At 37.6% G+C, this 14,608-nt stretch overlaps 1 protein-coding gene across 2 annotated transcripts in view; it reads left to right on the top strand.

Annotated features, from left to right (window-relative positions):
* Positions 1-9,443: 9,443 nt before the first annotated feature.
* Positions 9,444-14,608, top strand: part of adcy2a (adenylate cyclase 2a) — a 74,119-nt gene continuing 68,954 nt past the window's right edge. The window contains exons 1-2 of one of the 2 annotated variants that reach the window (XM_086310799.1): positions 9,444-9,867; positions 9,964-10,013. In XM_086310799.1, coding sequence (XP_086166925.1) covers positions 9,492-9,867; positions 9,964-10,013 — 426 coding nt within the window. In that variant the 5' untranslated portion in view covers positions 9,444-9,491. Of the gene's footprint in view, positions 10,014-14,608 lie in introns of both variants that reach the window. The other variant, XM_086310798.1, reaches the window with a different exon arrangement.

The following is a 14,608-nucleotide window of genomic DNA, read 5'->3' as shown; positions in this document are numbered from 1 at the left end:
CTCCTCCTAAACATCAGCAAGACTAAGGAGCTGATCGTGGACTTCACTACAAAGCAGGCGAGGAATTACAAATCCCTCATCATCAGTGGCACGCCAGTGGAGAGAGTGGACAGTTTCCGATACCTGGGTGTCCACATCACTCAGGACCTGTCATGGTCCTGTCACATCAACACCCTGGTTAAGAAAGCCCGTCAGCGTCTCTTCTTCCTCAGAAGACTTAGAGACTTCCAACTGCCACTGAAGGTGCTCAAGAACTTCTACTCCTGCACCATCAAGAGCGTCCTGATGGCAAACATCTGCACCTGGTTTGGGAACAGCACCAAGCAGGACAGACGAGATCTGCAAAGAGTGGTGCGCTCGGCAGAACGCATCATTCAATCAGAGCTCCCTGACCTGCTGTCCATCTACACCAAGCGGTGCAAGTCCAAAGCTAGGAAGATTATGATGGACCTCTCCCATCCCAACAATGGACTCTTCTCACTGTTGAGGTCTGGGAAGCGCTTCCGCTCCCTTACGGCCAAAACAGAGAGAATGAGGAGGAGCTTCTTCCCCCAGGCTATTCGGGCCCTGAACCAGGTGTAGGACTGGACTCTCCCACACACGTCACTATAAGACTGGACTCTCACACACATCACCACACGCACCACCACACATTTCCTATAATCCTATAATTCCTATAATTTATAATCTTTATAATCTCTTCTGCTATTTGCACATTCTTTACTGTAAATTCCTAAGTTAATTTGTAAATTTTGTAGTAAACTGTAAATTGTAAATATTGTAAAACTTTTCTTCTGTCATTTAATGGTCGGGCATTGTACAGCTACAAGCATTTCACCCCCATGTCGTATTGTGTATGGTTGTGTGTGTGTGACAAATAAAATTTGAATTTGAATTTGAAAAAAAAAAAAAAAAGTATCTTCAGTTTACCATATTTCTTCTTTTTTCTTTACTGTATGCTTAGAAGCTATGAAATAAACATAAAAGGTAAGTATTAGCATAATATTATGTTGGAAAGTCATTTTGTCTAAGCAATGATGGATTTAGGCTTATTAATATACTCTTGATGCAGTTGTGAGAACCCTATACATGAAAAAAAATACCATAAATGTCTGCTGTTTTTAGTCTTTTCAGCCTTGATGACTCAGATAAACATTTTTTTCTTTTAAAAGTTAACTACATACCAAAAAATTATGTTTATTTGTTCAGTTACGTCTACACTTCAAGTATTTTTTGTGAGGTGAGTTGATGTGTAGTATTCCCATTTGATAATAAATCAGACATGAAGAAAGACAAGGAGACTAACAAAACTGAGAAAAAATAAAGATGAGAAAAGTTTAACCGAAGAGAAATTAGGGGAAAAGGTAATTAGTGGAGCAGTTGGTGGTTTATCTAAGAAATAGTGAAAGTCTAACTGTTCTCACTCTCTCCAGGGACAAACAGACAGGCTCTGGTTGCTGTCCCCCTCTTCCCATTTCACTGTCAAAGTGACAATGACTTATTTCCTCACACGTTTTCTTTATACTTCACACATTTACATCTAGTTTTTATCCATATTCATTAACGTTTCATCATTTTGTGACTAATGTCAAGGTTAAACTCACCAAAGGGTAGGGCAATCAAAATTCTCCAGGAACTCAGCTGGAGGAAAATAGAGCCGCTGATTAGTTGTTAAGGGTAAAGTGGAGAGTAGAAAATGGATTAGTGTGCAGTTAGAATATGTCGCACTTCATGAAGTGTGAATGAAGGATGTTTTCCCCATCTGGGGTTATGGAGAAACTGTGAATGACTGAAGACACTTTTAAAAACAAGCAGCGCAAAAAATAAAAGCGGGGTGGAAAAAAAAGTCCTCCTCAAGAGACCTTTTTTGATTTGCTCTCCTTCTCCTCAATTTAAATACTTTGGATATATTTTCTTTTCACACAGTAAATATTATATAAGGCAAGACACATGAAATGCCTTTAGATACTTTTGGAAAGTAAGCACAAGCTCCCGGGTATGTGCTCCTTCAAAGGGTTGCTTGAAGGGTAAAACTTGCTTTTGGATTGGGATGCAGTTAAAGGTCGGAGTCAGACATGGCAGGTGGGATGGTTTACAAAGTGTATGCAAAGAGTATTATAAATTAAAATCTCACAAATGAAGTAATTCATATGCTCTTGTATTGGTATATGTGCTAGTGCAGTACATTCTGTGATACTTAATATTGAGTCATTCTATCAACCTAAATTCAAAACATCCATGGTGCTTTTAAGCATTTAATTGTGCATCAGAGTTATTAGTACAATCATCACCAAGGTTACCAAGAGAATATGAAGGTTAAGGTTGCTGGGAGGCTCTCAGTTAGACACACTTATGGGTTAAGTGGCAAATTTCTTTGCCCAGATAATGAAGGGTTACAGTTAAATACTCTAGTGCCTTAAAATATCCAGGTCTTCTTTGATATCTAGGTTAAATCAAATGAGAAGTGGAGACAGCCAGGGAAAAGAGACAATCTATACTTTAGTACATTTATGTCTAGCATATCATTGTATCATATGTGGATAGAACAACAATTAAGATGTGTTGTTTGGGGACCAAAAAAAACTGCTTGTCCAATACAAAATCCCCTTAAAAACCTAGTGTTGTAGGATATAGTAAGCCAATGTCTTCACTATGGGTTTACTGCCAGTTTAGTATTCCCTGTCACATCTTCTAAAATATTTAAGAGATGGCCTGTTTCCCCTTGTTAAAAGAATAAGATATCTTGTTCGCACTATAATACATTTGACCATGAGTAAAAACGAATAAATTTTAATGTAAAACTGCAAAATCCAGACTTATTTTTCTTTTTGTCTTCCCTTATTGGCAAAAATAAAAACCTACTGATTGGACGGAAATGGCCAATCACTTCCGGTATTTTGGAGCAGGCGCCCTCTGCTGGACTGGTGCGAAACAATTTCCAGATCAAATGGGAGCAAACGAGGAGTTTGCGTTAAAGTAAGTTATCGAACATTTCAAGACGATAACATTTTAATATGGTATTTAAAATCTAAAAATATTTGCCAGTTGTTTACTTGCTTCGTCCTTGTTGTGACATTAGCACAGCTGCCATCTAATTACACTTACCAATAACAGCTCACTTTTACTCTTTTCCTAAAAAAGAAACCCCAAAGTGTGAAGTTTTTGACGTGATTAAAGAGATAAGCCCATTATTTTATTCGCACTTTTTGTGGCATATTACATTAGGTGACAGTAAACTGAGTTCAGTGTTCCGCTGTGAAAATACACGGGTAATTGCCTTGGCTGACAAAGTGAGAGCTCCAGCGCAGCGTGCTGAAAGTTTTTGTATGAGAATTGTTACCACATGTGATTTTTTGAAAGTCATTGAGAACAAGCATGCTCTATTTAATTTTTTAAACGTCATATGTTTTTCATTGCTCATTTTATGTTAATTTCATAGTGACATCTTGACCTAGCAGTCTTCTTGTAAGTGTTGTTGCTATTGTGTCAGCTTTCTTCTGCTTTGCACCATGGGCTGCTTACCTCCACCACATTAGCAGATACTTTCTCTCAACACAGCTGCTTCTGGTTCAGCTCCAGCTCTCGTTTGAAGCTTCTTTTAGGCCAGGATCTTTGGTTTCCCACAGTCTTTTAATCATGCTTGCCACAGTGTTAACATTAGGAAACTTCTCCTGACAGATAACACCCTCAGGGTTAGCACTGTTGACATCCCTGATGCATCTAAAGCTTTAAGACGGGTGGCTCTCTTTAAACTGTCTATAGAGAGATTTGTTTTCCTCTCTGTTGGTCTTCTACACAAATATTACTGTCCTCCTCAAGGCCTTTTGATGTGTCACCTCTGGTAACGCCCACCATCCATGTGCAAATCTTGTGCAAATAGAATGACTTACCCTGTGACTGATATATTTTTGGTGTGTTTTTTTTGTTTGTGTTTTTTTTTTTTTTTTTGCTTGTTTTTGACTGAAGTATTTTTGGAGTATAGATTTTAGTATTATTGCACACAATATGTTGACACAACAAACTAACTATTTAGATACAAAATCCCAGCACACAATTTGGAAACCACTGATGTTGAATTTGATCCCAGAAAGGCAGATTGTAACTCTTATTTTGAAAGTGTAACAATATGAGTTTAGGATGCCTACCTAAAATAATGATTTGTGATGTTTAAATGCCATTTATATGTCCAGACAAAAATGAGAAATAGCCTCATAAACGATTTTGTCTTTTTCAAACCTTGTTACAAAGAGCAGAGGTAATCGTAAGGTGTTATTTAACACTATTAGTAATATTGTTACTCTTGCTCCACCTGCTGTCCCTATTTTTTCACACGACGTGAAATAATACTTGTCCATCAGCATCTTCATTGTGTGTTCCTGCATCAGCTCGGCGTGCTATTTCAGAAAGTTTTCACCTGTTTCTTTACTGAAGATGGTAAAATTGGTTGACTCACTGAAAGATTCCTCCTCTTCTCTCTCCTGTTTCAGTCTATTGGTCTTTGAGTGCTCACTATGATCAACACATTACTGGTTCATTCTACAGAAACTGCTCTTCTTAGTGTGTCCAGTGGCATTTTGTTGTAAAGTGATGCAGGAGAATGTTTCGTTTTGCTGATGTTAGACCTTACCTCTGCTTTTGATATTGTTCATATTTTGCTGAAGAGGCTCAGATATTGGGTGGGTGTCTGGTTCTCCTTTGCATCATTTCTACCTGAATGATGCTTTTCTGTGGCTGTTTCTAAGTACAGCTCCTTTGCCACTTCTCTTACATACAGTGTGCCACAAGATTCTGTTTTGGGGCCTTCTATTCACTCTGTAGCACATTTTGAGCACCTTTAAGGAATTATTTTATTACTGCTATGCAGATGACATTCAGTTATATATCTGAGGTTCTTAGTAGGAAATTTGTCAGAAGCACAAACAGGGACTTCATTTTTTCTTGAACTCAATGAAAAAGCTGAAGTCCTTGTTGGTGCCCCTGACAGATTTTCTGCCTAAAGGCCCCTTGCCTCATCTTAAACTGTCAGAGCAACTGGTGTATCTCTACAAAAACTAAATAGAAAAAAAGGAAACTCAATATTTTGACCACCCTTTTGCTTGACATGAACTGGAGTTAAGGATTTGGTTGCCAATCGATATTTAATGTCATTGTAATTCAGGTCCCAAAGTCAAACGAATACTGAGAGTGAAAAACGGTCTAAATTCTTTCATCTTTAATGAAATCATCAGCGTTGCTGCTTTACCAGGTGTAACAATTAAGTTTAACATCCAGGCATCCATGAAAACAGAATTTATTAAATTTAACGGAGTTAGAAGTTAACAGGAAGTTAGCTCGCTAGTTTCCACCTAAACATTTCATACCATGTTCTGGCTGAGAGATTTTTGAAACTAATTAAAACGTACAGCTCTGCTACCACTTCCAAAATAATGAAGACAGAAAACTAAACAGCAGTGGCGTTTGCAGGGTTACTGAAGTTGGACTACCTGGTATATAATGTTGTGCTACGTGATTGCTAGCAACACAGCTATGTTAGCATAACATTAGCACAGTGAAGCTGGCGGATGAACGCCAACTTTTTTTCCACTCGATAAAAGTTAACGTGAGGGATTCTGGTGGTTAAAGGCAAATGCAATCGCATAGCAGTATGCTATACACGGGCCAAACTTCAGTCAGGAGAACAACTGAGATTATTCAACCACAATACAAGGTTAGTTATTAATATACTGCAACATAGAGCAGCTGCGAGAGAATTCAACATTAATGAATCAGTGTTACGGAAGCGCAGTTTTTGGCTTTCCCCATATTTCAAAAGTGCTTCATCTCTTTGCTATGACTCGCGGCATAATTGTTGTAGCCACTGCGACGCTTTCGACCAAAACAGGCGTAGCTTGATGACATCATCAACATGCGCTATCGCGATAGAGCGGTATAGTCAAAATCTCTATCGTTGGCCAAATTTATATCGTTTCTATCGTATATCGTTTATATCGCCCACCCCTAAAATTGTCATGCAGGCAGAATGGTCACTGTCCTCTTTAGTTTAAGATGCAGACCATGTTTTCCAAAAACAATTTCAAATTTTGATTCATCTGAGCACAGAACAGCTTTCCACTTTGCTTCAGTCCATTTTAACTATGTTTTTTTGGCCAGTGAAGATGGTGAAATTTCTGGATCATGTTGAGATATGGCTTCTTTTTTATATTATAGAGCTTTAAAATGCATCGGCTGTAAAAACAAGAACTGTTTCCAGATACTGATTTCTACAAGTGTTTCTGAGCCCATGCATTCATTGACATGACCGAATCATGCCCATTTTTAATGCAGTGGTGCCTCAGGGCCTGAAAATCATGAGCATTCAATATTGATTTTCAGCCTTGTGCCGTGCACAGATTCTGTAGTACTTATCATCTTCTTTTGATTGTATGTACTGTAGATGATGAGTACCCAAAGATCTTTGGGATTTAATGTCAGAAGATTTTTCTGAAATTGTTTCACAATTTGGAAATGCAGGTTTTTGCAGGTTAGTGAATCTGCAGATTATGACTCACTTTTGTTGATGCCATCAAGTTAAAAATGAGGAAATGTTTTTTCCTAAAATCGTATGTTTACTCATTTTAAAAACTTTGTTTTTTAAATATATATATTCCACTGTGAATAACATGGATTCATGAGCCTCGCATTGATTTTTTTTTTTAACACTTTATACATTGTCCCAATTTCTGCAGAATTGAGTTTATAAAACAACAGGATAGTTTTCTTTGACCAAAACAATCATCTTTCCTACATAAGCTGCCAGTGTCACCTACAGCACATGGCCATATCAAATACTGAGAAAAGATGAGTGAAAGAAGAGACGGGACGTAAGATGGTAGCAGAAAGTAGGTCAAGATAGAATGAGCTCACCAACTGGAGGCATGATGGGGGGGAAGAGGGAAGAAAGGGAAAATAAAAGGCATGTGAAAAGGGAACCTGAATTGTGATGTGAAAAAAAAAAATGAAGGGATAGGAAAATATTGGATGAAGTAGGGGAACAGAAGTTGAAGCTCACAAAATGGATATACTTTTTTATACCCTGAAAAAGGATAGAAATATGAATTTGAAGGAGAGAATATATAAGGATTTCTTTGGGACATGATGGGGAGAGGATGAAAGGTGCGAGATGGAAGAAGGGATTGGAATGCAGGAGCAGAGACGGCGTACTTGTGGAAAATGAGCTGGGAAAATACCTGGGTATGAAATAAGAGGTGAAGGCAGAGATGAAAGCTAAGAGAAAATGGGTGAATAAAATGATGCTATGATGTGCAGGTACTGATGAAGACGAGCGAAAAGAATAGTTAGCAAAGAAAAGCAGGGTGGCTGTGGTTCAGGACAAATCAAAGCTCCATGTTGCAGGCAGGATACTAGTGCCAGATATTTAACTCCACGCTGAGCACTGTAAAAATGTGAATTTGTTTTATAAAAGCTCTTTGAGGGATACATTCCTGTCCATTTATGAGGGAGGTGTAGCTACATTTTTTTTAACTACTGCCCACAAATATTCTCAGCTTCATTTGGAATGAATAAGTATCATGTTTTCCCGTCTGCACATTATCTCTAAATTAGCTTAATTGGTCACATTGCACTCTATCCTTATAACAATATTAAAATAAATTATTTATAAGGAAGCAGGAAAAAATCTTTCATTTGCAGCATATTAAATCATAAATTAATAACTGATTTATTGTTATGTTTAGGTGATATCCAAACATGGAACTACAGTGCAAGAAATATTCAGATTTTCTGTATTGATGACGGCTGGCAGATACTGTGGCCCTCAAAGCCGTGCCTGGATGTGCCTGAAATTCTTAAACGGTTGAATCAGATAAACTGAAATTTGCCAGTTCTGATGTGTTCACACTCAAAGCTTCAAGCCTTAAATATGGAAGTTGGTGGAACATCTTGACAGGTTAACCTACCATTTAAAGATTATGTGGCATGCTGGTTGTTCAGCAATGATACAAATAGTCAAATCCTTTTTTAAACAATAGAATGCAGATACAGCTTTGATACTCTGTGATTTTTTTTTTTCCTTTTTCCCAGTTGGAGCTGAGCTTTGTACAATAAAAATATATCATCAGTACGGCTTCGCAGTCTCCATTTGGTCAGGCAGTCCCAGAGTTGATAAAAATGTGAGCTGAACTCTCTTCAAACATAAATGTTAAATTGTTGATATTGGAAAACTTTACGAGTAGCTCACATATAATTCTTTAGTAATGATAATTTATTTTAGGGCTCCTCAATCAAATCCAAATAATTTTAAATCACATCACCCATTTCATCTCCAAGTCCAAATGTTTTCATTATTTTCTGTTTTGCAGTTGAAAAATGTTACAGTCACATGCTAAACCCTTCAGCATTCCATAGGGTATATTTGTAGTTTTAATATAGAAATTATATATTTGTTGTTTATTATTGTTTTTTCAGTAATATGTCGTTTTGCTGTGCAAACTCAGCCCACAAATGAGGTTGTTCAGGTTTTAGGGGATTAGAGGAACCTGTCATGATTTACTCATCTTTGTAATGACAGTGGTTTGGCCAGCACCACCTTTCGGTTGCCCCCTGTGTGTGTGTGTGTGTGTGTCTGTGTGTTCCTGTCTAGCTATCTTTGTACTATATATGTGAGAACCAGCAGTCACTTGTAAGGACACACAACCCGGTCCTCACATTTTTGAATTTTTTGAGGCTCAAAATGTGGTTTTAGTGTCAGGGTTACAATTAGGTTATGGTTAGGGTAAGGGGCTAGGGAAACCATTGTGTCAATGAGGGTCCTCACTAAGATAGCTGAACGGGGTTGTGTGTGTGTGTGTGTTGGCATTTGTGCATGTGCATCATTGCAGGAGTACACACACAGGATTTGAGGAGATGCCATGTATGTACAAGTGTGCCAGTTTTCAGTTTTTCTGGGCAGGCACATCATTGCTCATACTCGTAACGTCCTACTATACATTGATAACAAATTTATTTGGATATTTTTTAACCTCAACTGAGGTTCTGTTTTGTAATCTGCAGTTGGGGGAAAAAATGCAAATATGCATGTTTTGACAAATGTGTTATTTGCTTGGCTATTTATTAAGTAAGAGAGGCAAAGGGGATAACTGAAAAAGAATTGATTTAATGATATGGTTTATCGCTGCTCTGAAAATCATCATCATCTGGGTTACAGCTCTAGGACTGGGCTCAAACCCATGTTATTACAAATAATACCACATAATGCATTCTCCATAAATGTCAGTTTCTCTGCTCCTTTCATTTTTCTACTCTTTCATTCACTTGCTGACTTTTCCCTGCTGCTGCACCTTCTTTTTCTTTCTCCCCTCCCCCTTAGCCCTCTCTCCCTCCTCTTTCCCTCCACTTCCCTCCCACTTTTCTCTCTCTCACTCTAAAGAGCACTCACTGCCTGCACTTCTCTTCATTTTCCACCCCAACATGTTGGCAGGAGGAGAAAGAGGAGGATGTTGCGCTCTACCCTTGGTGCGTTTTTGCCACCACTCCGGCCAGCGCACACTGCCTCTGACTCAGACTCAGCCTCAGCTTTCAGCCGTCCCCGCCTGAAAGACTTGAGAGGGGAGGTGGAGAAGGACTCGAAGACTAAGCTGGAGCTTAGGAGCTCTCACTTCAGGGTCCTCAACAGGAACAACAACAGCAGAAGAACAGAAAAGAGCAACTGCTCTTCATCTGTGGTGGAAACTACTCATACCTCAGCAGTGACCACCTCCTCTTTTTCCTCCCTCTCAGCTCCAAGATCCATGTGGCAGGAGGCTATAAGGAGAAAGCGGTATCTCCTTGACCGGACAGGGGAGTCTGAAGTAAACAGAAGAGGAGGTGGTGGTGAAGTGAAGAGAAACAAGTCCCCAGACTGGCTGTATGAATCATACTACTGTATGAGCCAGCAGCATCCTCTGATTGTCTTTTTGCTCCTCATAGTGATGGGTGCCTGCCTGGCTCTGCTGACTGTGTTCTTTGCTTCAGGACTGGTAAGCTGCTCATTCAAAACACACAGAAACAAACACACACATGCAGACTTATGTGTGTGTAGGAAATGAATATTAAACAGTTGCATTTATTGAAGTGGATGCAAGCCACATACTGTATAATGTATATATTATATAATGTATAGTGTACATCCTATAAGTATTCATGCAAATGGGGTCACCGAAACTGACTACACACAGTTTGTTTGTACATACATGCTTAGGTTGTCACAGCATGTCTTTATTGCAAAACTAATGTGAGGAGAAGGGTGAGATAAAGGTGAGAGGGGATGCAAGGGTCTTAGTTATTTTATGAGCTCATAGCTGCAGAAAGATCTGTTTCCTTTTTTCACTATTTTCATGGAGTATGTTTTCCGGAAAAATCTGAAAATTCATAAAGTGAAAAAAGGCTCTAAAATAGCACAATATAAGTGCTTATGGTCATTGGCTCTGCTTCCATTTTAGACTGTCCTTCATTAGCTTCCTACTTTCATACTGTTATATAACTAAGAAAACAAGAACTCTTTAGACATTGGCCGAATCTAGAAAAGTGTCTCTCTCCTACTGTCTCTGCTGTGTCTGTTGTTTTGAAGTGATCAGTCTAAAACATACAAAGACACAGTATTGCATAGAAAGCACTGGCTCACAGAGCACATATCACATAATATTTAGAAAATCTTGCATAGTAACCTGATGAGCTCACTAACATGTGGTTGGAAAGTCAGCTGTTGCAGTTCCTTGCATGGACAATCAGTTAGAACGAAACAAAATCATAAATGTCTGATTAGGTAACAAATGACACATCAAAAAGGCTGAAATCTTATGAGCGAGCATATCATAATCTGGAAACTTTCAAATTTTTAGTTAAGAATGTTTTAATAATGTTACATACATTTTTAATTGTTGCATATTATAATATTAGTGGTATCCACGGGGTGGGATGAGGTGAATGTGCGTCCTAACATGACAAAAATGATCTTTTTTTTTTTTTTTTCAAAAATTAGTTTTTATTCAACTGTGAGTAGATATTGAAGCATGTAGATATTGTGCAGTTCACATATCATCACTATTTTATAGTTCAGGTGTTAGGACCAGGTTGAAACCAGGTGGTAGCTTTCAGTGGGGGCTCATACCTAATTACTGAAACAATAACAATAGCAGATTACCAAGATTCAGCACTATCAACTAAGACTGGCTGACACTGCAGCACGGTGTAAAGGTTCAACCAGCTCTGATGGGATGATAATGGCTCTGCCTTTACGTTATTAAAAAGACCTGTGCTCATACTGCTTTTCTTACTGTGCTAGAGTTACAGCAAAAACACAGTCACTCTTTTCTCAACTTTTACTGTACTCCAGTACAGTTAAAAGCAAAAAAAGCACAATAAAATATAAAAAAAACATATAAAAGCATTTATCCAGTGATGATAAGTTAGGTTTATTACTAAAATAGGCAGTACATTGTGTTTGGAAATGAGAACTGCAACAAAATACTTGTTTAAAAGCCGTGCAAAAGTCATTCAGAAATAAAGATAGGTAGGGATTTACTACTCTGTGAGAAACTGCTTTACATTAATTTAATGGTACAATAATTCCAATGGGGGATAATATACTTGCAAACAAAAGGTCTGAACAGCACTATGACTTACAGATGACTACAATAAGCAGTTTCCTATGGTTAGTTGGTGTGTTATCTGAAATTTAAAAAATGTAAGATTTCGTTCAAAAACCATGGATGGCTCTTTCTCTATGCTATAGAGAATGAAGACTGTCTGGCTTGTTCTCAGGTCAAAGTTCAAAGGTCAGTTCCTTGATGGTAGCATTACTGCTCATTTAGTAATTTTTGGAGAACATCTTGCTTATTTCAGCAAGAAAAACAGCATTTCACATTTTCCATCAGCGTGATTGTGTAGTAGGCGAACTGGTGCTAAACTATACTGTCTACAGTGCAGCTTGTATTGAAAACACTCATACCATTATGCAATGAAAAGAATGGCAAATATCAAGCAATAATATGGGAATATTATGCTTTCATAACAGCATTTGGTCCCCTCAGTACCCAAACACTTAGCAAGGTGCTGTTAAAACAAGAGGTGATGCAGCACTGTGGGGAAATAAGCCTCTGTCTCAGGTTTTTAAAACATGTTGCTGGCATCAAATTCAAAAACAACATTGGATATATTATAGTTGTACTGTTTTCAGTTAAATATATGCTTCGAAATTATGTCTGAACTTCAGAAAGGTCGTGCAGGTCATTGCTTTGACACTAGTACTGGGAGTCAGCAGTTAAATAGTGCCCTCTTTCTTTTATCAAATCAAGAATAATTTTAGAATAATAGAATATTTTCTTCTTCCTGCTCCTTTTCACACATGGTTGTAGTGCTTTATTGATAGAAAGTGTGGTTGGTTTGTTTGATCTGTTGTACCAAGTGTGAAATAAATAAATAAATGAAATGAAATGAAAGAATAATAGATTTATAGTTTGAATTTCTAACCACTATTGAAACAAATCATGATACAAGTTTTCCAAACTAGATTATAAATATCATGGATACACTCTCTTGTAATAGTGATGTTATGGGTTTCCACATGGAGAGATAAGATAGTTGGTCATTCTTAAGATTTGACACCTTAGTCTCAGCCTGAAGGATAACTTCATCTTGACCTTATTATTTAACACAAATGTTTAACTAGATCAAAATATAGAAGTATTTTTAACCCCAAGGTAAAAGCGCCTAAAACCATTAATAATTAACATAAAGCAAGAAGCATAAACCAGAACCAACCAAGAGTCTTTTGAAACTGTAGTTTTAGGAAAACAGTTCTATTAAATAAAAATATAAACAAAAACATTAACAAATATCTTTTTAATGTTTTTGTTGGTACACAGTGAATAAATCTTTTCCTGCCCACTGCTCAGACTATCTGTTTCAACATCTTCTGCCTTCTGTTTTTTATTTTTATGTATTTATTTATATATATATTTTTCCTCTATCCCTGTGCTGGATATGCATGAATTTTCTGATTGCTATTTTTTTTTTCTCCATCATCCCATTCTTATGCCATCTATCACCTCCTCATATTTCTGTCTCTCTTTTTATTCATATCCCATCATCCCTCCATCCTCCTAGCTGGCTGACCTAAATCCTGTGCTGTTTTGGAGCTCTGCTCTGGGCGAGACAAACTCTATGTGGCTTTCTGCAGCCACACACATCCTCTCATGTCCCAGTGCATTGACTGCGCATGAGAAAAAGACAGAGGATAGGTGGGGGGTGGGGGGGCTAAATAAGGAGAAGGAGAACTAGAAAAAGGATAAATGCAAAGAGAAACATTGTTAAGCTAGCAGAATTACAGGTCACTTTTGAAAGAGTTGATTGAAAGAATAAAAATCGTTTTAGTAATTACGCTGCAGTGAATGAGAAGTACACATTTTCAATTAACTATATGCATGACTATGCATGACTACTTTTTTTACGCACTAGTTGAAATGAGAATTTAAACAGTCTTAATTGTTGCTGTCAGTCTGGATTATGTTTTGCTTCGTATAGTGGATATTTTTAATTTTTAAACGTGACAATCACGTGCATGGATGTGGAAGCTATTTTATGAGGCTCTCTTAATATCATCACGTCTGTGAATCACGTATGTTTTTAAATTAATATATACTGAACCAGCATTGAAAACCGTTATTCATAGAACTGATTGATTTATCTCAAATGTTGGAAATTTTTTACAGATTTCATTTCCTCCAAAGGAAAATATGATATGATATGAGACATCAGCCTCCATGTCCCTGTCCTGACCCTTTTCCATCCCCCATCATACCACTGTGAAACCACTGATGGGGTGAAGCCTGGCAAAGCCTGGCAGCTCGTGTCTCACTTTAACATCCTATACCTTGGAGAAGCTCTTGAATATTTTATCAGAACTTGCATATCAAAGTGTATTTAAGAAATTAAACATGCCTATAATGAATACTTCAGCTAATTACTAATTAACGACTTTTGTATCTGTTTTTGTTTTGGACCATGTAACATCCTGTCACTTTAATTTATTCTATCATTGCACACTGAGAAGAGGATATGACAGGACATGGATACATGTATTGTTATTGAACAGCTTATTATCTATAATATAATAACACAGTCCTGTGAAAATCAAAGTAGACCCTTACTGCTTCCATAGGAATCATGAAAGTACATAGTAGTCAGGCGCTGCTAGTCAAATGTACTGTTTTCCTCCTCATGACCACCTCTATAAAGTTTTGGAAATTGGTGTGCATTGCCACAATCTTCCCAGGAGTTAATCTCCCAGAAAATACATCCCAAAGTCAGACTGTGCAATGCTCAAAGAAACTACAAAAAATTCAAGAACAACATCTCAGCCTCTACAGGCTCAGTTTGCATGTTAAATGTTAAAGTTCATAAAAAATAAGACTGAACAAGTATGGCTTATTTGTAAGAGTCCCAAAAAAAGCCCCTTCTTTCTCTAGTAGCACAGCTTAGGATAGCAAAAGTGCCTCTGAACAAACCACAAGATTTATTGAACAAGTTATTTCTGGTGAAAACCAAACACAGCATTCCAGCACAAATACACCAG

The sequence above is a fragment of the Aulonocara sp. 'chitande type north' Nkhata Bay genome, linkage group LG11 (assembly GCF_057382095.1).
Source record: "Aulonocara sp. 'chitande type north' Nkhata Bay isolate Kocher_YH1m ecotype deep benthic linkage group LG11, A_spYH_male_GT1.1, whole genome shotgun sequence".
Taxonomy (NCBI): Eukaryota; Metazoa; Chordata; class Actinopteri; order Cichliformes; family Cichlidae; genus Aulonocara; species Aulonocara sp. 'chitande type north' Nkhata Bay.
Note: the sequence above shows the minus strand (reverse complement) of the source record. Positions and strands in the feature narration are given on the sequence as shown.